At 50.0% G+C, this 23,767-nt stretch overlaps 1 protein-coding gene across 2 annotated transcripts in view; it reads right to left on the bottom strand.

Moving 5' to 3' along the window:
- Positions 1 to 20,581, bottom strand: part of ankrd50 (ankyrin repeat domain 50) — a 40,630-nt gene extending 20,049 nt beyond the window's left edge. Inside the window, exons 1-3 of one of the 2 annotated variants that reach the window (XM_030368178.1) lie at positions 20,353 to 20,581; positions 18,548 to 19,548; positions 6,350 to 6,582 (exon numbers count right to left, since the gene is read on the bottom strand). In XM_030368178.1, the coding sequence (XP_030224038.1) occupies positions 6,350 to 6,582; positions 18,548 to 19,044 (730 nt within the window). In that variant the 5' untranslated portion in view covers positions 19,045 to 19,548; positions 20,353 to 20,581. Of the gene's footprint in view, positions 1 to 6,349; positions 6,583 to 6,880; positions 8,064 to 18,547; positions 19,549 to 20,352 lie in introns of those variants that run through there. The other variant, XM_030368179.1, reaches the window with a different exon arrangement.
- Between the last annotated feature and the right edge of the window lie 3,186 nt (positions 20,582 to 23,767).

The raw sequence follows: 23,767 nt of genomic DNA, 5'->3' as shown, positions 1-23,767 counted from the left end.
GTGTGTGTGTGTGTGTGTGTTCTGACAGAACAGTTTACTCCTTGTAGCTTGCGGTGTGGTGCACCCAGCGACCCTAGCTCCACTCACCATTGTTTTAGCTACTGTTCACTTGACCACTGACTAGCCCTCCAGTCTACCGCCTCTAACCAGACTCACCATAGCCTCACTGTAGCCTCACTGTATCAAGCCTCACTGTAGCCTCGATCCAGTCTCACTGAAATCTCAATATTGACTTTCGAGTTCTCCGATTAACCCTTGACCCAAGGTAGAGTACCACTGCAGTAACACACTACTACACTACAGTAACACACTACTCTAAACAGACTACCACACTACAGTAACACACTACTCTAACACACTACCACACTGCAGTAACAGACTACCACACTACAGTAACACACTATAGTTACACACTACCACACTACAGTAACACACTACCACACTACAGTAACACACTACAGTAACACACTACCACACTACAGTAACACACTGCAGTAACACACTGCTCCATCACCCTTCCACTAGAGGAAGGAAAGGAGGGCCTACACCTCCACGCTGCTCCTCATGCGTCTCCCAGAGAGGGCCTTCCTGGCTCCGCCCCTCCCAGTCCCCGCCCCCACCCTCATGCCCCGCCCCCGCTCCCAGGCCCGCCCCCAGGCCCCGCCCCCGTTCCCAGGAACACCACATTCTTTGTGCGCAGGCGGATGGGAGCAAGGCATTCCCCTGGAAGGCTCTGGAAGGCTCGGGACTTCCTGTCCAGTCTCCGAGGTGTTGAGAGCTTCCCAGACCACATTCCACAGCCCTTCTGCCCCGCTCCGACCGGGAGGGGTTCAGCCTCTCACAGCCCCCACAGCAGCTTACTAAGGGGCTCACTGAGACCCAGAGAGGGTCTCCGGGCTGGGGGGCTCACTGAGACCCAGAGAGGGCCCTCCGGGCTTGGGGGCTCACTGAGACCCAGAGAGGGTCTCCGACTCTCCGCCATCATGGCCGACTCGTAAACAACACACAGGGTATTTATAGACGTTGCTCGGCTGTCATTTCATACTGCACAGGATGTGGCAGCTCTGGCCTCGCTGAAGGCATAAAGGCAACGCACACTGCTCTACAGTAACACAACCACACTGCAGTAACACACTACACTACCACATTGCTCTAACACACTACAGTAACACAACCACACTACAGTAACACACTGCAGTAACACACTGCTCTAACACACTACAGTAACATAACCACACTGCAGTAACACACTACAGTAGATCACACTACAGTAACAGAACCACACTGCAGTAACACAGACCAAGGACCGATGTGTGGTGCGGGGGGGGGGGGGGGGGCGGCGGCGCAGCACGGCGGTCCGGCAACGCGGCCGTCAGTGAGTGTGCATGTAACTCCGCGTTTACATGCGGACACATCTGATTCGCATAGATGTGGAAGAACAGCTCAATCGGAATAGAAAAGTATCATATATATACGCCTCAATCGGTTCGGAATATAATGCTATGCGGAATAGAATAGGTGGTGTAGTCCGCTATAAATACTTATTCCGATTAGTTTGGGGTTTAACTTGGAGCAGCTGCAGTAGTTCGCAATTGGTCCACTCCGTCTGTACTTTAATGCACATCGAACTTTACCGCTGTCAAGGAAATTTGATTTATTGCCTGATTCACGTCATTATTAGCACTCCGTAGTAGTTACAGTAGTCCGGTAACTTATCAACCCCAGCGTGTCCGGTTGCTAAGCGACGGGTGACATCGGTGGGTTCATGTGTTAGCATTAGGGATGGGCAAAATGATTCTTTTCCGGGAACTAGTTCTTTCAGTTCAGTTCACTATAACGATTCGTTTATTTGATTTGTTCGTTTTGATTCGTTCGTTACGTCAGATTACATCTTAAAAAAAACAAAAAAAAAAAAAACTTTTTTTTATAATTTTTTGTTTTTTTAATTGGTCGTGGGTCCGGATAGGAGTCCGCCGTTTGGAGATGCCTGCTATATAGTATATCTAACTTCCCACCAATATTTATACCAATTGCTTACTCTCTATATTTCATTCATGGTTTTACATTTATAATTTTATTTTACTTTACATTTAATTCTTCATTGTTCAGGCATTACAGAACTTGCATGGTCATAAATAAAAAATACGAACTGCAGTTTAATTTCTTTGTTTGTTCTTAAATTGACGTAGAATGGAGCAAAGACTCCTGGGATTGGGAAATGCGTTTATCCAATAAACAGATGGAGGTCAAGTCTATTTTCGAAAAAATGTAGGGGGATATATGAGTCGAATGGTATGACCCAAGATACGTCAGACAGAGAAAGCGCGCATATTCGATGGTACCGCCTTGTCATTGGTTTACCTAGGTGCCATTCCAACACCATTGCTACCTCTCATTGGCTGAATCTTTGAGAAAGTTGTAGACTCAATCAATGGAAGTCGCGGGGAGACGGAGCTTTGTTCGTTTGTATATTTTATTTACGTGACCATATGTTTGGTTTATGTTAAAAAAAAAAGAATCAAAGAACCAGTTCTTCTTGTTTTGGGGAACCAGTTCTTGTCGTTCACGTTCGGGATTCGTTCGTTGTAATGAATCAGTCGCGACCGACGCATCCCTAGTTAGCATCGTGCGTGTGTGTGTGTGTGTGTGTGTGTGTGTGTGTGTGTGTGTGTGTGTGTGTGTGTGTGTGTGTGTGTGTGTGTGTGTGTGTGTGTGTGTGTGTGTGTGTGTGTGTGTGTGTGTGTGAATGACAGGGAGAACGAGTGCTATGCAGAGATGAATGGACGAAACGATTTCTAGATTTCCAAATCGCGTTATTAAAAAAAAAAAAAAAAAAAGACAATCAATTCGTGGCACTCGATGTTGATTCTGTGGCGCCGCGCCACACAATGGTCTATGTATGGGAAACAGTCACTACTCTCCAACACACTACAGTAACACCACACTACCATAATGCAAAACAACACTACCACACTACTCTGTTACACACTACGTTAACACACTACAGTAATACAACCACAGTACCATAACGCACTACCACACTGCACTCTAACACACAACAACACACTGCATTAACACACATAAATTTAGTCATCAACAAACCGTAGTAAAACAGTGAACACGCTGTAGTAACATGTTCGAGTGAGACACCAACAGACACACAGAGAGAGAGCGAGAGCGAGAGCGAAAGCGAGAGAGAGAGAGTTTAAGTAAACCAAAATAGATATAGGGGGTAAAGAGATGGAGAGTTGGAGATAGAGAGATGGAGGTAGAGATATCTGTGCAGAAGAGACAATCGTTCTGGCTACAGGGTTAATGGAGGAAGTCTGCCTGTAGACAAAACAAGACTGGCGCCTGCAGCTTGAGAGGACATGAGGAGTCTAGCACGGAGGAGCTAGCAGAGGGAGATAGCAGATAGAAGCTAGCCGGAGGAAGCTAGCACATAGAGGCTACCTTGGCAACCTTCCGGTTAGCAGTCAACCCACTCTACCCCCTAAGCTACTGTCGCCCTACAGTCGGTACACAGGGCCCGGGGAACCGGCCGGAAGGGAAATCAAACCCGTCGGGATACGACCGTGACAGTGCTTCTTATCTCCAGCCCCGCTCCACATGTCTCCACCGCGAGATCCGCTCATGGATTCGATTTGATTTCTTCCAGGCGGAACGAAAAACAAAACACAGCCGGCGCCGCTATCAGAACGGGAAGTCAACACCGCGTCCCTCCAAGACAATCACCAGAGCAAACAGCTGCCGTTCGTCTCCAAGGGGGGACAAGGGGGGACCCCCTCCCTGACCACAGGAAGCCCCCCCCCCCCCCAACCGCAGGACGGGAGGAGAACGGTTCAAACACAGCAATGGGAAGGGAGGTAATCTCCTGATAAGGTCTCCCTTTCTCTCATTTAGGAGATGTGTCATAATTGCTCCGAACACGCTGCCTTCTGCTGTTTGCACTTGTACTGAATCATCAGGAGACTAAACCATCAGGAGTCTAAACCATTAAAATACTACTTTGAGACACACACACACACACACACACACACACACACACACACACACACACACACACACACACACACACACACACACACACACACACACACACACACACACACACACACACACACACACACACACACACACACACGGTATGACATAAGAGTGGAATTTCCATGGCTTTATTCTGTCCAAAGGCGGCCAGCTTCCACATTCCACATTCAAACAGTTAGGACTGAAACGGTAGAAGCACTGGATCATCTGTCATTCAGTCACTACCGCAGTTCTACAGATGCACAGTGTGCTTCAATTCAACTTAAAAAACAAAACAAACTATTGGAAAAAAATACTTAAAACAATACGTTTTCCACAATAAAACAGATGTTGGGTGCGAGGGTTTAAGTTTACAGAAGGCTGAATAAGGATGAGGAGTTAAAGCAGTACTGATAGTCTCCTCGACCCATACGACTGCATCGTCTCCATGAATCCTTAGTGCATCTCTCTACATAAACATCTTCAGCGTTATATAAACTACAGCCTGATGTAACTGGCCCGCGCCCACATGTTAACATTCACTGGACTCCTGAGAGTATGCACGCAGCAGAGCAGTATTGTTAAGTACTACAAGAGTTATAAACACAGACTGCAGCGTCACCGCAGCAGATCAGTCGGACCGTATCAGAGGTCAGCGCGCTATCAGGTTTAGATGCGGAAGCCGGGAGTATCAGATGGAAAAACGAACCGACCAAGAGGCCTGCCACACAGGTCAGCAACCAATCAAGTGCATCCTGTCTGAGGAAACAATGTCCCCCTTCGAGCGGAAAAACAACTCTATTTATAAAAGAAGCTGATCCATCCATCATTGTGAGCGCGATGGAGAGCCGGATGACATCGCTGTCACGTGAGAGAGTTAGAGCTGGATATCCTCAGATCACGCCTGTTACACCCGGGCAGCGGGCACATGGCTCATTATTCCAGTGAAACTACGGCATTAAGGCATGGCAGTCAGCGAGCCGGTTGGAGACGGACCACCACCCATTTGGCTGTTTACCGGAAGGGTGCTCGTTCGATCCCCGGCTCCTCCTAGCTGTGTCGAGGCCGAGGTGTCCCTGAGCAAGCCGCCTCACCCTGACTGCTCCTGACGAGCTGGCTAGCGCCCTGCGTGGCTGACACCGCCGTCGGTGTGTGAATGTGTGCATGAATGCGTGAATGTCGAGCAATGTTGTGAAGCGCTTTGAGTGGCCACTGGTAGAAAAGCGCTCTGTAAAAGTCTATTTACCATTTACCATTTCTCCCATCTGCAAACCAAGTTACCCAGTAAAATAACTTTACGAGACATTGGCGGTACTTCGACAATATGCACAATCCAGGGGCTCATGGCTCCAGCGGCTGGCAGCTGTACGCCTCCTACATCGTGGCATGCCCTCTCTAACAACAAACTACATCTCCTCTTCTCTCCAACAGTCACCGTGCTCTTCCTGAGCGAGTGTCCCTCCCAAACCAAATAACGCTAACGACAGGCGCCAGAAAGCAGCAGAATCCCCCCGCGTTCTGCCGTTTTCTGAGCGGGAGTGGAGACGGAGACGTCCCTCCTACGTGCTCCTCCATTAGGTCCATGCCAGCTCATCAGGCAGGCGAGGACAGCCTCGCAGCGGGGCGGTGGCGGGGGCGATGGCGGGGGCGGCGTGATGCATGTGTTTAACGCCTGGAAGCGTTCTGGCGGATCGTAGCGACAGCACCTCCACATCCAGCAGAGAAGCGGTGTTACTCAGAGCTTCACCAGGTCTCCGGAACTCACGCTGCTAACTGGAAGGTTAACGGTGGTGCTGAACCTCTTTCTGTGGAGACGTCAATGATGGCTCATAGGAGGAGATGAAGACTCCTCCCCCATCACCGCTACACCACGAGGTAAGATCCATGCCATGTCCTCGCCCCATCTGTTAGCTGATATCTCTGCGGTCTTGTTGAGAAACAACCGTAGATCTCTTCATAATGAGATTGAGGGGACTTTTACTTTGGGAAAACGCAACTGCCTTTAGCTTTAGGGATGCACTTAATCAAAAGTGACTCCCAGTGAATTGTTTAACGTGTCATTAAGGAGCATCTTTGCTCAAGGGAACTTAAGAGGTAGACTGCAGACATTGGGGTTTCGGACCCGCAGCCTTTCACATGGGAGTCCAACACCCCGACCAACGTCCTACCCTACCATCCTTACCACCGTGTCCGTCATAAATATCAAACCCTGGTAGTTGTCGCAAAACATGACGAACACTGGGACTTTCACTTTGGAAACATACGACTTCCCCTTCCTGTTCTGATTGTGGTCAACATTAAAAGGCTTAGGAAGCTCTCTGACCTGTGAACAGTTTGGTGATGGCCTTGTTCTGCCTGCGGGCCGAGCAGACGAGCAGCAGCCAGGGGGGGAAGAACTCGTGGTGGCTGGCCAGGAGCTCGGCGATGGTCCTGGGGGAGCCCGGGGGGGACTTGTGCTCCTTGTCCCCCAGCTGGCAGCCCTCGTCCACGGAGTCCACCAGCAGGAAAACGGCCTGCTGCGGAGGCCTCACGCTCAGCAGGGGCAGCAGAACACACCTGGAGGGAGGGACAGGGAGGGGGGGGGGGGAGAGAAAAGGGAGGAAAAGAGAGAGGGAGAGAAGGAGGAAAGAGAGGGAGGGAAGAAGGAGAGAGAAGGGAAGTAGTGAGGGAGAGGAGGAAGAGGAGAGGGGAGAGAAGGGAGGGAATGAGGGAGGGGAGGAATGGTAGAGAGAAGGAGAGAAAAAAAAACAGGACCACAAATCATTATTCTGAGCTTTGACCGCTTTCATCAGCCAGAGAATTGAAAGTCGTATCTCCTCCTAAACGGACGAAGGAGAAGAAGCCAAACAGAGACCTGGAGCCGGCCGTGACGTCATCAGTCATCCATTCTCACATTGGTCCGGAGCTCGACGAGCAGCTGAAATCAATGCCGGAATTATTCCACCTGCGTCTCTCCAGAGGACCCCAACGGGGTCGAAGCCATTCCACCGCAGATTTCAAAGTGTTGCGATTTCATTTCATGCTTTAATATCATCGATGTTTATGCTTCCCCTCGCTCTGCGAACCACCCCGTGGTATTCTGGGTCACACTCGCACACAACGAATGTGTTAGGATACATTATCGCGGCGCCGAATCAATATCGTGCTTACTGCGCGCGGTCCATGGGTGTAATCTTCACGGTAACCTTTAAACGGAGCGGCGAGCCAGAGGACGACCTCATCCCCTCAGAACGGGTGAGGGAGAGAGACAGAGACAGAGACAGAGAGGGAGAGAGAGACAGAGACAGAGAGTGAGAGGGAGACAAATAGAGAGACAGAGACAGAGACAGAGACAGAGAAAGAGAGTGCGAGAGAGTGAGAGAGAGTGAGAGGAAGAGAGACAGAGAGGGCAAGAGGGAGTGCGAGAGAGACAGCGAGAGACAGCGAGGGCTAGTGAGAGAGAGAGCGAGAGTGCTCGAAAGGTTGAGGTTTTAATCCGGGTCCTGGTGTAATCTCGTTAAGGGTTTCTGGGGTTGATAAAGAGAGCTATAGTCTATATTTTCGAATCACGATTATGGATTGATTCCCTCCTACACTGCTGAGGGGATTAGCAACACAGGGCCAAGGACAAGAAGTCTCCAAGTCAACAGAGGAACCACAAACAGCAGAAAGGTCATGAAGGGGGGGCTGAATCCCAGAAGCTCCAAAGCTGATCTTAAACCAAATGGAGGAGAAAAGACGCCTGTCTCCCAGGCCTCCGGCCAATTACACAGGCTCATGGTCGGGGTCTTGGCCAATCAGAGTGTGTGATGGTTAACGGTCTCTGGGAAGCACAGTAAATCACACTTCCTTAAGGTCACAGCATCCCACACAGACTGCAGTGACACACAGTCGCACACAAACACACTGCCATGGTAAAGACACAAGCAATCAGTGCATGGACATTCCTCCTGGCTAACCCGTCAGAGCGTGCTGTGTGTGTGTGTGTGTGTGTGTGTGTGTGTGTGTGTGTGTGTGTGTGTGTGTGTGTGTGTGTGTGTGTGTGTGTGTGTGTGTGTGTGTGTGTGTGTGTGTGTGTGTGTGTGTGTGTGTGTGTGTGTGTGTCTACAAGTGGACTAAACAATGGCTCCATTCTCTTCTGCTCCTTTCAGAGCGACGGGGGAATCAGAAGTCATGGAATGATGCACAACCACAAAACAATGCACAAAACCGCGCCAGGGACCTAGGAGAAATGGCCACACGTGATTGGTCGCCTCCTGGCCAGCCCGCGGTGCCCTACTGCACACCTGAGCCAATCGGGCGGAGGCATGCGGGCCACACACACCGGTCTCGGACCGGGGTCATCTGCCAAGGCTGAGGCCAGGTGACCTTTAAGACCAGGGAGGAGGGGGGGGGGGGGGGGGGGGGGGGGGTTTGGGTCAAAGAAGATGACATTAGTCATCACTGTTGGCCACGCCACGCCGCTCAGCCCGTCGTCAACGGCGACCGTCCCGGTGGCCTTTAGAGGGGGGGTGGGGGGTGGGCGTCTGGGCAGCCCCGGGCACCCAGCCAGGAGCTGACTAATTCACACAGTGGACCGTTTTATTGGACAACTGTGTGTGTCCTGACATGTCACACACACACACACACACACACACACACACACAAGAGCAGTGCCCGACATGTCTCACTCACACACACACACACACACACACACACACACACACACACACACACACACACACACACACACACACACACACACACACACACACACACACACACACAGGCTATGTCTCTCTCTCTCCCTCACACACTACTCCTCCCAAACCTTCCTTCTCCTCTTCCTCCTTAGGTTTCTTCTCCTCCTCCTCCTCCCCCTCCATCGATGTGTGAGGGCTGTTTCCGCACGCCGGCTTGCAGACAAACGCTGAGCTCCACACGACCACTGAGAAACGCTGACTCATGCTGAGCCACAACCAGAGGAGGAGGAGGCGGCGTGGTGCCATTACTCTCGGCCGTTCCTTACAAACGAGCCTTGTTGTTTCTCCTCCTCTCTGTGCCACTGTGTGGACGCCATAAGTAGCGTTTCAACATAATGCTGATAATAACCACAACGTTATTCTGATAATCCGTCTGGAGAGACGGGCAGTTGTCGGGGGGAACGAGCCTCATTCCCCTGGCAGATATCTGGGTTCTGGACGGGGGGGGGGGGACGACGACGACGACTCCAGATTCAGCCCCCACCCCCAGCTAGCGTTTAGAACCACTGGATCGAAGATGGCTACCAGGGGAATGAGGCCCCTTTCTGGTGTGTTATTTCTCCCATGATGCATTACATTTAGGGGATTTTGCAGACGCTTTTATCTAAAGCGAGTTACAACCATTCATTCACACATTCGCACACCGACGGCGGAATCAACCACGCAGGGCGACAGCCAGCCCATCAGGAGCAGTAAGGGTTAGGGTTGGGGGTTGAGGAGAAGGAAGAGGAGAGGAGACGTGACAAAGGAAACACAGTGTACGTTGACGGACATGCCGTCGTAGTCGCAGTCTTCCGGGGACCAGCAGAAGAACGTTGACATGACATTAGTGTGTTGACGTGGAGCATAAACAGAAGATAAAACCTACACCTCGCCTGTGTCCTGGCTGGAAATAACACACACACACACACACACACACACACACGGAAGGTTGCTAGTTTGATTTCTACTCCATTGCACTCTTGTAAATTATGATTTATTCATTTTTATGATGGTAAAATGCTTCATTGTTATTTCCATCTGCTCGTTCGCACCATTGTGGAATCCTGCAACTAATTTAAACAAGGCAACACTGGAAGGAGTAACTCCTAAAAATAATGGGCGTGTCACTCTTAAATTTAGGACTCCTAACTTTTTTCACTAAGAGCAATTCACAAAGTATTTTAGGACTAAAAGTAGCACCTAAGTCTAGGAGACCTATTCACAAAGAATCTTAAAATGCCTGCGAGACGAAATGTTAGGGTATTCAACTTATTGTGGAGTTAATGCGCGATGCAATAACATCCCCGACTAACAGGAATAATAAAAAACGGAAACAACAGGAACACCGTCTTTCCATCGACTCACAAGCCGGCAGAGCAAAGCTAAGCAAAACCTGGATGAAGCAAGAGACTTCACTACATCTGGGCCTGACTGGCAGAGCTGAGAGCAGCTTGGGCCCGACGGCCCGTTTAGCTGACAACAAGCTGAAACAGGAGACCAACCAACAAGATCTGCTGCATTACAAATGCCCTCAAAGCTTCCAAGAAGCTAAATGATGCCTTGTGCTGCAGAAATAATCTCGTAAAGACTGTGTGGTCATTAGAGAGAAAGGGAGAGAGGGAGGAGGGAGGAGGGAGGGGGAGAGATAGACAACGTGAAAGATTTGAACATGGAGGGAGAGAGACAGAGAGACAAACAGAGACACAGACACACAGAGACAGAGAGTGTTGAAGAAAAAGTGAGAACCAAACCAAAGCATAAAAACCTTTTTCCTTCAAAATGAGGTCAGCCAGAATATTAGTCAGACTTTCTTACTACTTTTCATAAATACAACGTGATGTTGAGCCCACACGCTATGCTAGGTCCAAAAAGTGTCCTAAACCCTCATGTACACCAAGCGACCCGCCTGGAAGCTGTGGACAGTCAGTGGAGTCTAGACCATGACGCACAACGCTTTGTTATGGACCCTGAAGACAGAGACATGAGACTTGTTGAACTTGACAGTGATAACATTCAAACTCACTTCACACACAGAGACTGCACGCTACACAACCGCTAGCACGCTAACTAAGGTGGTTGAAATGAACAAGTTGGTTTAAAAAAAATATTTAAACATCAGGGGCCGTATTCACAAAGGATCTTAGGGCTAAAAGTAGGTCCTAACTGGCGAATTTAGGAGTAACTCCTAAAAATAATGGGCGTGTCACTCTTAAATTTAGGACTCCTAACTTTTTTCACTAAGAGCAATTCACAAAGTATTTTAGGACTAAAAGTAGCACCTAAGTCTAGGAGAGCTTAACCCTGCGTTCACACCAAAAGATGCAAAAAGTTGACGCGCGTCAAGATCCCATTCAAAGTGAATGTAGAGACGCGTTGCTGCTTTGCTGCCGCAGCATTTGCTGCAGAGAAAACGGGCAGCAAAACTTGATTTGCGGCGCGTCAAAATCTGATTTTCGGCGCGGCATGCCCGTGCCCGCTGCCGGGCACGGGCGAAGGGCGCGTTCACGTATTTTGCGGCGCGTCAAATGCTGCTCGAGTTGAAATATTTCAACTTTTGACGCGCCGCAAAACTTTGACGCGCCGCAAAACTTGATTTGACGCGCCGCAAAACTCAGGCGTCAACGCGTTCGGGCAGCAAATGCATCTTTTGGTGTGAACGCAGGGTAAAAGTCCTCAAGAGGACTCCTAACTCAGTAAGACCTATTCACAAAGAATCTTAAAATGCCTGCGAGACAAAATGTTAGGGTATTCAACTTATTGTGGAGTTAATGCGCGATGCAATAACATCCCCGACTAACATGAATAATCCGATTATTCCCGAAATTAAATGTTATAAAAATTATAAATTATAAAAAAAAATATATAACTTGTAAAAAATAAAAATAATTGCGCCATCAAAAGACGAGGACGTGTTCGTCAATAGGAAGAAAGTGCATTCCATCAACACGCAGGTTGTTTTTGATGCAAATTTTAACATAGCCTACTGGATGTTGTTGCAAAGTGGCCTGGATCTTCAGCTACCCATGATTCGCGCATTTTAATGGTGAGCGGTCTGAGGCAGCTTTTTGAGATGTAGGAGTTGGGTGTCACTTGCTGGGTGACAGTGACTATCCATGCAAGACGTGGCTCTAGACACCCTACCTTAATCCACAACCGGGAGCACAGTTAAAGTGTAACATGCAAGTGATTACGCAGATTACGCTTAGTCCTCTGCGTAAAACACATCGTATTGGCTCTTTGCGAGCACACAAACATACACGAAATGTTGTGGAGAGAGGAATTGGGCAGATGAAACGTCGGTTTCATGTCCTCCACGGCGAAATACGCCTCACCCCGGAGAGGGCAAGCACAGTAATCACTGTATGTGCCATTCTACACAACCTTTGCAAGCGGAGGAACATTCCACAGCCAGACGATGATGATGATGATGATGATGATGATGATGATGATGATGATGATGATGATGGCGATGGCGATCAACATTACAAGGAATTTGGCCGTGTGGAACCGAGTGGACTGGCATTTAGGGATCACTTTGAAAACATATTTTAGGTAAACACCTTGGCACAAATCAGTCAACACTTGGGTAGCTCGTAACATTTATTTTCTTTTAGATTTTACGTATTTTTATTGTTTGCTTTCTCTCTCTCTTGAACGTGCAGGCTACAACGTCATTATCGTGGTCTGCACAAAATTGTCATCATGCGTGTATTCTGCTAACTGCACTATAACTACTTAATAGGAATTAATTTCTAGCCTAGGCTATTTCCTTGTTTTTCGGTGATTCAGTGGGCTCGTCTGAACAACCAATCAACGAACGGACCGCTTCTAAACTCGTGCACGAGAATTGACGTAATCCATAGCAACGGCGCGTCACTCTTATTTAACTCTTTGTGATTTATCCTTAGTAAGAGTAGGTCTCAGCGGCTTTGTGAATAACTTTTAAGAAAAAACTCCTACGTAAAATGTTTTAGCGCGAGTTAGGAGCACTCCTAGCGGTAAGATAAAATGCTTTGTGAATACGGCCCCAGAAGCTTCCCCCTAAATAACGTATGGCCCAAAATAAAATAAACGCAAGGAAGGCTAATTCTTGTGTTTGTAAGGATAAAAGCACCGCTGAGAGTATAAATACCCTCTGATCCCCCCCCAGCCCCCGGCACAGACGAGGTGTGCATTCCTGCTTATCTGCCCCCCGTCAAAGGAATCTGAAATTTCATCCTTTCCTACCCCCCCCCCATCTCCTCCTCTCCTCTCCTCCCTCCCCCCCCCCCCCCCCCCTCCTCCTCCTCACCCCCCCTGCAGCCGGCCTTCCAGCCGTGCTCCGCTCCTCACACGCACCACGGCATTCGTGGCTTGTTTACGTGGAGCGGTCTCTCTGGTGAACCCTCAGACCCCGCTGAGCCCAGCTCAGGCCCCGGTCACACCAGAGAACCCGGTCACACCAGAGAACCCGGTCACACCAGAGAACCCGGTCACACAGGGGAACCCTCAGACCGGAGAACTCTCAGAACCCAATGATCCACGTGCCTCAGAACCCGGGTCACATCGGAGAACTGGTCGCCTGGTATCTTAGAGGATGAACCAGGAGTGACAGGCGCACACACACACACACACACACACACACACACACACACACACACACACACACACACACACACACACACACACACACACACACACACACACACACACACACACACACTTGGGCTCAGCTTAAAACAAGAAAGTGAAATGTTAAGGAATAATATTTCAAATGAAATGATTCCTTATGCTTTGGTTTTAAGGCATTATTGTTCTGCTTGAAATTAGTAAGAAGCAAACACAATTTTTCAAAATACAAAAGATGACCATTAATGAAAGAATGAATCCTTCCACCTCGGACTAAAAACGTAATCCTCATTCCTCCATTCATGAGTCATTTACAATTAGGGAATTTAGCAGACACTTATCCAAAGCCACTAACAATAAATACATTCGTCATAAGTAAGGGAAAAATATATAGCGCTGTCGGTACTGTAAAGATGTACAGAATCACTGGGTTATCCCATTCCCCGTATACAACAAAGACAGCTAGGGTAAGATGCTACACAATGCTAAGTACTATATGATCCCTCCTCATTCTGGACAGAGTGGATCAGAAGGGTCCCGCCAGGTTTCAGCCTGGACCAATCAACACCTATTAAATAGTTGAGCGGCCGGCGGTCCGAACCCTGACCGTTTGGCCCTGCCCTCCCATTGGTCGAGGCCTCGATCCGTGTCAGAGCTCAACACAAACCACTTGGGACGATCGCAGCTCACAGCGATCCACTCTATATTTAGCCTCGCAAACGCACAATTTCCTAGATTGCAGAGTGACAATAATTGGCACGTGGCCATCAGCATGGACACCGAGCCCAGGTAGCAATCAGCGACATCCGACCCACACACAGCTCACACACACAAACCTCTCACACACACACACACACACACAAACACACACACCTCACACACATAGCGCCTCACGGATCAGAACACAGCTTTCATGTTGCGCCAAGAGCTTTTTTTTCAGGGGGAAATGTTTGGAATGTCAGGGAGAATTCGGGAAAGGGTGATGAAGAGATTGGAGAGAAGAGGAGGAGGAGGAGGGGGGGGGGGCACCGACGTTTGCATATTTCTAGCAGACCACAAGCTCCACTACAGAACGGGCTTTGTGGACGGCGGAGGTGGAGGGGCCATGGCCAGCGGCCCCTGGGGCCAGCGCTAAGCCAAACCCATGGTGGCGTCTGCAACAAAGTCCTGGCTAGGCGTCCGAAAGGTAGAGAGACAGACAGGTAGAGAGAGAGAGAGAGAGAGAGAGAGAGAGAGAGAGAGAGAGAGACAGACTGGTAGAGAGAGAGAGAGAGAGAGAGAGAGAGAGAGAGAGAGAGAGAGAGAGAGACAGGTGTAGAGAGAGAGAGAGAGAGAGAGAGAGAGAGAGAGAGAGAGAGAGAGAGAGAGAGAGAGAGAGAGAGAGAGAGAGAGAGAGAGACAGACAGGTGTAGAGAGAGAGAGAGAGAGAGAGAGAGACAGACAGGTGTAGAGAGAGAGAGAGAGAGAGAGAGAGAGAGAGAGACAGACAGGTGTAGAGAGAGAGAGAGAGAGAGAGAGAGAGAGAGAGAGAGAGAGAGAGAGAGAGAGAGAGAGAGAGAGAGAGAGAGAGAGACAGGTGTAGAGAGAGAGACAGACAGGTGTAGAGAGAGAGAGAGAGAGAGAGAGAGAGAGAGAGAGAGAGAGAGAGAGAGAGAGAGAGAGAGAGAGAGAGAGAGAGAGAGAGAGAGAGAGAGAGAGACAGGTAGAGAGACAGGTAGAGAGAGAGAGAGAGAGACAGGTAGAGAGACAGGTAGAGAGAGAGAGAGAGAGAGGTAGAGAGACAGGTAGAGAGAGAGAGAGACAGAGACAGACAGGTAGATAGAGAGAGAGAGAGACACAGACAGACAGGTAGAGAGAGACACAGACAGACAGACAGGTAGAGAGAGAGAGAGAGACAGACAGACAGACAGACAGACAGACAGAGAGAAAGAGACAGAGAAAGAGAAACAGACAGGCACAAAGTCCCAGCTAGACGTCCGAAAGAAAGGTGCAAGCTAGCAGAAAAGACAGAGAGTGGAAGAATGAAAGAAATGAAATAGTGTTATCAGCAAAGAGGTGTAGAGAGAGAGAGGGAGAGACAGGTAGAGAGACAGAGACAGAAAGACCGACAGGTATAGAGACAGAGACAGAAAGACACGTAGAGACAGACAGATAGAGAAACACAGGTAAAGAGAGAGAGAGAGAGAGAGACAGACAGGTAGAGAGACAGACAGACAGACAGACAGACAGACAGACAGACAGACAGACAGACAGACTGGCACAAAGTCCCAGCTAGACGTCCGAAAGAAAGGTGCAAGCTAGCAGAAAAGACGGAGAGAATGGAAGAAAGAAATGAAATAGTGTTATCAGCAAAAACACGGGGGGGGGGGGGGGGGCTTTGGGGGGGACGTGTGCGACTGCAAATTCCACCTGTGTGATGTGGGAGCTATTTGTCCCGAGGAGAAAGGTGGTCTAGGGTCCAAGGCAGACCAGTCTGTCTGGGGCTGGAACAAGGCCGGACTGTGGACACTTTAGATAAGGATTGATGGAGAGATGGCCCTGAGATAAGGGGAAATAAGGAACGCTGCTTGAAATGAAACAAAACCAACCTCTAAAAGTTATCAGCCCGAATAGTACGAGAGAGTTTTATGCCGAAAGGCTAAGCTAAGCTAAGTATCAGTCGGTTAAGCTAACACTTAGCTGACGCCGAGTCATTGCCGAAAAAAGCAAAGCTGTATCCTACCCCTTACTTTTAAGAGTGTGTTTTTAAGATTTGCGTAATTAGCCTAGCGCGATTAGCTTAGCCATTTTGTGGCATTAGCCCATTTCTGACAAAGCACACCGGCTAAGCCTTTTAGCAGTTCAGGAAGGCATGCTAGGAGTGTGAAACGGCGGGGGAGAGACCGTGATCTTGTTTGGCCAAACACCAGCACACAGGGTCGGACTCATAAATTAACCAAGCAGGACTCATAAAACACGACAGAAAGACTCATCCAGGAGGGATTCACACACACAAACACACAGAAACAAACACGAAACACACACAGTGGGTCTTTGAAAGAACCCATCCCCCCATAACCTGTTTAGACGGTTGTGGGGCGGTTAGCGTGGGGAAGCTAACGGTTGGCGCTACAGGCATCTGGAGTGCCGTTAGCCTGCCGTTAGCCTTATCCAGGTTTAATGCAGCGACACGCCGCCGCGATCACCACAAACAAACAGAGCAGGCAGACAGCGGCAGGAATGCGGTCTGAGGAGGGAGGGAGAAACCACGGTCTGATGTTTAGAGGGGTCAGGGGAGGAGGGGCGGACAGGGGCTCTGGCTTCATAAACAACATCCCTCGACCATGGATCGGTCCATAAAGCACAGCCGAAGGCCATCGGTTCTGATGGACACACACACACACACACACACACACACACACACACACACACACACACACACACACACACACACACACACACACCTGTTGATAATCTGCAGCGTTGGGTAGGTCAAACATTGGTTTCAGGGTCAAACCCGAGCCCAGTCTCACGCTTCTGATAGGATCGAAGCCGAATGCGACACTTATGTTAGGATCGAAACCTAGGCAAACACTTTGGTTAGGGTCAAATTCCCACCCAGTCCGACGCTGGTGTTGGGGTTGAAGCCCAATATAACACACGTGTTTGGGTAGAAGCCCAATACAACACGCGTGTTGGGGTCGAAGTCCGGTCAGACGCTGGTGATAGGATCCAAGCCCAATACAACACTTATGTTAGGATCAAAATCCAGGCCAACACTGGTCTTGGGATTGAAGCCCAATATAACATGCATGCTTGGGTCGAAGTCCAGTCAGACGCTAGTGTTAAACTTGGTCGAAGCCCCGCTGACCGCGCCGACCCTATGCCGATGGAAGAGTCAAGTTCCTCCAGAGGGGCGACAGTTGGGGGGGCGGGGGGATCGAAGAGCCGTCTGACCGATTCAAGATAGATCTACCTCAGAGCGGCCGCCATGTTGAGGCCAGAGCCGGCAGATGGCCAGACAGCAGCGCGTGTGTGTTCAGCATCCGCATTCCTGCGCCCTACGCCCTACTATCTGACCCGCACTGTGTAGACAAGTCTTGCTAGTTACCCACACACACACACAGACCCACATGCACTACACATGCCAGCGCCCTGCATCAGACTACAAAGCGTGTTGCTGGATGTGCATGTCCGGACAGGCCTCTCCACCACCCCCCAACCACGGCCAGTAGGCAGACAGACAGACAGACAGGTAGAGGGGGGGGGGGGGGGGGGGGGGGGGGGAAGAGAGAAAGAGAAAGAGAAAGAGAGAGAGAGAGAGAGAAAGAGAGAGAAATAGGCAGATAGATAAGGAGGTAAGTAGAGAGAGAGATAGACAGTAGGTCGAAAGAGAGACAGGTAGGGATGAAGACTTAGAGAAGCCAAATAGAGTCAGCAGGCTAGTTATTTAACAAGTCATTCAGTCGGTCAGTCAAAGACTGTTTCCATCTGACCCATATGGAACACACACACACAGGAAAAACCAACAAAACATGACTTCAAACGGAGAGGCTGTGTGTGTGTGTGTGTGTGTGTGTGTGTGTGTGTGTGTGTGTGTGTGTGTGTGTGTGTGTGTGTGTGTGTGTGTGTGTGTGTGTGTGTGTGTGTGTGTGTGTGTGTGTGTGTGTGTGAAGAGGGGTTTGAGCTGCGTTCCTGGATTACCAGAGAAGAACAAACATGATTTCTAACATGAATTCATATACAGAAAAATCTATAGATCTATATAGATAGATCTATAGATTGACATTCAGCAGACACTATTATCGAAGCAACTTACAGGTGAAAGTAGGAGAGATAAATTAAGTGATAGCGTTAGTGAGATGGATACATACATCAACATAGACAAGCGTCTTAGAGTACCATATTAAGCGCTATATACATTTTATTTATTATTATTATTATTACAGACAGATAGACAGCTACCAGACACGTACCAGACAGACAGACGGGTACACAGACAGAGAGAGGGGTACAAAGACAGACGGGTCCGCAGACAGACAGGCCCGCAGACAGACGGGAACACAGACAGACAGACGGGTACACAGACAGACGGGTCCGCAAACAGACGGGTATACAGACAGACGGACGGGTCCGCAGACAGACAGACGGGTAAACAGACAGACAGACGGTTCCACAGACAGACAGGCGGGTCCACAGACAGACAGACGGGTCCACAGACAGACGGGTACCTCTTGAAGGCGTCCGAGGGGTTCCTCTCACACTCTCCGGGCTGCAGGGCGCTCTGGACCGCCGGCTCTAGGACCGCCTCCTCGTAGCCGGGCAACAGGCCCCCGGAGCCCAGCTGGGCCACCAGCCCGCGCACGAAGCCCCCGAGGCTCAGCGTGTGGGCGTCGTCCGCGCGGCAGAAGTGGAAGGCCAGGGCGTGGCGGTGCAGCCCGCGCTGGGTGCTCTGGGGCGAGGTGGGCCACAGCAGCTCCGTGGCCACCGCTGTCTTCCCGCTGCCCGGACCCCCCACCAGCAGCACCCCCCAGGGGGCCCCGGGCTTGGGGGTGGAGGTGGAGGGGGGGGGGCCGGTGGGGGGCGGGGCGGCGCTAGGGGCCGGCCCCGGCGCGGGCCCCGGCGGGGGGGGCCCGGCGGTCTTCTCCTGCAGACAGTGCTGGATCTTGTGGAAGACCCAGTCGCGGCAGTAGAAGCGCTTGCCCTGCAGAAGGCTGGTCTGGGCCATGGTGACGTCGGGTCTACCTGCTCATTGGAGCCTTCTGGCCCGGCCGCCCTCACATCCCCTCCGCCGGCACCGACCCGCCCCCGACGCGAACCTCCATGCCGTCGGCCTCAGGGCGACTCTTACCGGGGCGGAGCGGAGCTTTGGTTCACGTTCACGTTCGGAGACGCCAGATCACAATCCTCTCGCAGCTGTCCGTCTTTTGTTATCGCGAGGATGAGAAACTCCTGAGTAGCCGGCCTCGCGGTGTTTCGTCTGAGTATCTAGGTCAAAATAATAATAATAAAAAAAACTGAGTGCCAAAACTGAGGCAGAACACATAAACGTCCCACGACTTCAGCCGCAGGTTTCTGAATGGCTGAGCCAAGTGCTGGTCGGCGTTAGAGGAGGCACGGCGGGGGGCTCACAAACCCGCTGCAGCGACTGGCCAAGTTACACCGCTGCTTGGTCCGGTGATCCACGCATCTCTCTCTGCTGCGGCCCCACGACCACCGCGACACACTCGACCTGGAAAGAAGAGGAACCGTCCATGAGACGAGAAGCGACCCCCGGTCACGTGTGGTGTGTGATTTAACACCATTCACTGTGTTAAACGAGGCGAGGATAAACAAGAATCCAACGGCTCTAACACACACACACAGTTTGTCCATCAGATGTTTGTCCTAAACGGTACAACACCGTCCCCTCCCTCCTCCTCCACGCTCCACCCGACAACTTGAATGCTTTCTGGGACATAATAACACGCAATAAACCAACTCCACCCAGGGTCTAACTCACTGGTCCCCGATCAGCTGGGGTGACTGTGTGTGTGTGTGTGTGTGTGTGTGTGTGTGTGTGTGTGTGTGTGTGTGTGTGTGTGTGTGTGTGTGTGTGTGTGTGTGTGTGTGTGTGTGTGTGTGTGTGTGTGTGTGAGAGAGAGAGAGAAGCCAGCACCGCGTTTTTCCACATGCACCGCAAACTCATTAAACACCCACATCTGCTCCTCCTACACCGCCGCTGCTCGCCGTCCACCTCCGACACGACCCCTCGCCACCCGGCGCAGAGCACAGGTCGACGGGCTGTGTTTACCAAACACACCGCGGTGGGGCGGATCTTTTGCATGGGGCTTCAGCCCCAATGCACAGGAGGGTTTCTGCACACCGTGGATCCGAGCCCAGCTTTGTAAAGGCATGAGACACACACCAACCCGACTTCCACCGCATCCGTGGTACACGTAACTACTAAACTTGAATCGGCGAGACCATCGCTGAGCGGTTTCTCTATATCCGATAGTTTCAGTCGTCGCTCCCAGCCCCGGCTCCCTTTCCTTACCTTCTGTCGGTCTCTCCGTGCGGCAGGTCAGGGTCTAATCCCGGGTCCGGAGCTCTGGAGCAGCGGGTTTCAGATGAACCCTTTGACCGCTGAGTTGTTTCCAGATCCACAATCCCAGATCTACAATCCAACGTCCGTCCCCTTCTGTTTAAAATGTCCTTTCTTCGGGTGCGGGGCTCCGCCTGCTCTGCAGTCCTGCTCAGTACTGAAGCGGTCTGTGCTCCTCCAGCTCCCTCCGCCTCCAGACCGCCTCCCGTTCCAGCCCTGCCACCGGCGCAAAGCCTTGTGGGACACGTAGTTTTGTTCCCAAACTGGCGGCCGATGATATTTAGGCCTACAAAAAATCTCAGATTTGTAACCTTAAGGATAACGTTGATTGTGCCTGATTTGGCTGAAATACTGTGCAAAAATATACGATACAAATCTGAGCATCAAAACAGACAGACATGCATCACACACAATTCCAAAAATACGTTGTGCTATTGAAACCACACTTATGGCCTACTAAATAATAAAGGAATCAGATGATTTCCTGTGTGGGACGGAGCAAGGTATCTGCCTCCATGGCTCCTGAGGGCTAGGGCTTTGTTCAAAACACTTCCTGCCAAACAGGAAGCCAAGGAGGACACATCTACTGGTGGTAGACCTAACCTTCACCCCCCCACCGACACACCTACTGACACACTGTGTGTGTGTGTGTGTGTGTGTGTGTGTGTGTGTGTGTGTGTGTGTGTGTGTGTGTGTGTGTGTGTGTGTGTGTGTGTGTGTGTGTGTGTGTGTGTGTGTGTGTGTGTGTGTGTGTGTGTGTGTGTACAACGGCATATATCTGTGTGTGTGATTACAAGCGTGTGTGTATGTGTGTGTTTGTTTCTGTGCAAGTACAAGTGTGTGTGTCTGTGTGTATCTGTGTGTATGCGAGTAAAGGCACACGCGTGTGTGTGTGTGTGTGTGTGTGTGTGTGTGTGTGTGTGTGTGTGTGTGTGTGTGTGTGTGTGTGTGTGTGTGTGTGTGTGTGTGTGTGTGTGTGTGTGTGTGTTAGAGACACAGAGCATGTACACATGGTCTTACGGTCTAGACTGCTCTACGATTCATTATTAATCCTGACACGTACATCAATGGAGTTCTCTAACATATTTACATCAAAGGTATTAAAAAGTGTGGAGCTGACCCCTTTTGCTTCAGCAATAAATCAGTTGGACGGCTTCAGAACTCTAGTTATAGAAGGTCTCCTGTTCTACATCTCATAATATTGATTTACATGGTAGACAATGAGGTAATACTAGACAACAATATACATCACTGAGTTTTTATGGACAGGTAGCTCTCTTAGAGACTACAAACATAATATCTAGTTAAATTAATTGTTATTAAATTAATTCAATTCAGTGTGCGTTCCTGCCAAAGGAAGGTATCGCTGATGAATGATGTGTTATAGAAAAGGGTCGTGAGCCTAAGACCTCCCACTGTTGTGTGTTCCATACCCCCTGCTGAGGGCCAGCAGACTGGAACAAACAGCTATGAAATATTTATACCTCTGTGCTATGTGTACGTCTGCAGCAGCAACTGTCTGGGTGTGTGTGTGTGTGTGTTTGCTTGCTTGCGTGCATGTTTGCAGCGTGTGCGTTTGTGCGTGCGTGTGTTTGCGTCGGTGCGTGTGTGTGGCACGTGTGTGTGCATGTCTGCCTGTTTGTGTGCGTGTGTGTGTGTGGGGGATTGCGTGCGTGTGTGTGTGTAAGTAGATGCAGAAACTCCATCTTGGATGCCCAGAGGCCCCTATTAGGTCCTCTTTCAACCTTTAAGGGGCCCCTACTTTAGCGCCAGGTGTGATGTTGAATCACCATCAGCTGCCATTTCAAAGCGGGTGCTGTAGGTGACATCAGATCTCCCCAACGGTACGGTCCAATGGGTAGGATCTATCCCAGCATGCATCTGGGGGGAAACTCTGGCTTGTGAGGTCACTGAAGATAACTTGGGGTCACCTGGTGGTGAATCAGGGGCGTTTTAAACATCTCCAAACGGCCTTCCTTTCCCCAGCAGTGGTGAGTAGGTGCCGGGTTCCTGGGCAGAACCAGAGCCACAGAACTGAACCAGGACTTCTACTCAATATGAACTCTGTTACAGGGATTGGTGATATAGCATCAGGAGGGAAACACGCTGTAAATGAATGAACTCTTCGTAACGAATCATTCATTGAGGAGACACTTTAGGAGTAGCTTTAGGCTGGGAGTTGTAGACTGTGAACTTTATATAATAGCTACTGCTCAGTTTATATGGAAGACAAAGTACTGAAAATAAACAAGCCTTCTTTATTTTAGCCGCGGTTATAGACACCATTGTTTTTAATGTTTAATTAAATTCAAGCAAAAGTGTCATTTTATTAATTCATTGCCCCACACGTGTTGAATAATTAATGCTAAAAAAACAACCAGCAAACGAAAACGCCCCAAAGTGGAGGGTTGAAAAGCGTTCCTGCGCGGAGACAGCGGCGGTCTGACTTACGCTCTGTGAAAGATTCATGAGCTGGGTCTCAGCTCCTGTCTCGGCGAGGACAGCGTTTATCTCTGTGACGCTCGCTTGACAGAGTCTAAAGAGCGTTTTGTTTTGTTTTTTGTTATGGAATAAGGTTTACAATATGAGCCATGTTCTCTTCTCTTAAATAAAACAGTAACAAGTAATCAACGCAGATGAAGTAAGGTTTGATTTGATGATACTGATATCATTCACTGGTCATCATCTGTAGCCCCAATAAGGGACTACAGATGATTTTTTCATTTTTTTAATAAAATCTGGTACTTTTACATGACCTATGCAATGGACATGTCGATTAATGTACACTGTCCCTTTTAAATAAATGAATAAATCTCTCTCTAACTGACACAAAAGGACCACAGCGGCGGCCATTTTAGCTGTACCAATTTGAATGGTCTCTTCTCACATGGGACAACCTCAGCATAATGGTCTATTACTCCGGACAGACAGGGACTGTTACCCATGACAATAACCCAGTGTCGTGCTGGCCTGGCCGCCCACCGAGCTACATAGGGAACCGAACCCACGCCCATGTCAGTGGCACTGTACGTCTCCATCGTTCCATATATTCCCATGGAAACGCGACAGCGCCATGACGACCCCAGTCTGGGCGCGGTCGCTGGGTGCTCAGAACCCTCTGTGCTCCCTTGTTTACCAGGGAGGGCAGCAATAACAAACAACTAATAATGAAGGATAAATAGTCCTTAAATAGTCCTTATATAAATAGACACTAGACCACTATCTCCCCCCCCACTGAACCACTATCTCCCCCCCAGTGGACCACTATCTCCCCCCCCACTGAACCACTATCTCCCCCCCAGGGGACCACTATCTCCCCCCCAGTGGACCACTATCTACCCCCCCACTGGACCACTATCTCCCCCCC

The sequence above is a fragment of the Gadus morhua genome, chromosome 10 (assembly GCF_902167405.1).
Source record: "Gadus morhua chromosome 10, gadMor3.0, whole genome shotgun sequence".
Classification (NCBI taxonomy): domain Eukaryota; kingdom Metazoa; phylum Chordata; class Actinopteri; order Gadiformes; family Gadidae; genus Gadus; species Gadus morhua.
The sequence above is the reverse complement of the archived record's forward strand: the minus strand, read 5'-3'. Positions and strand labels throughout refer to the sequence as shown.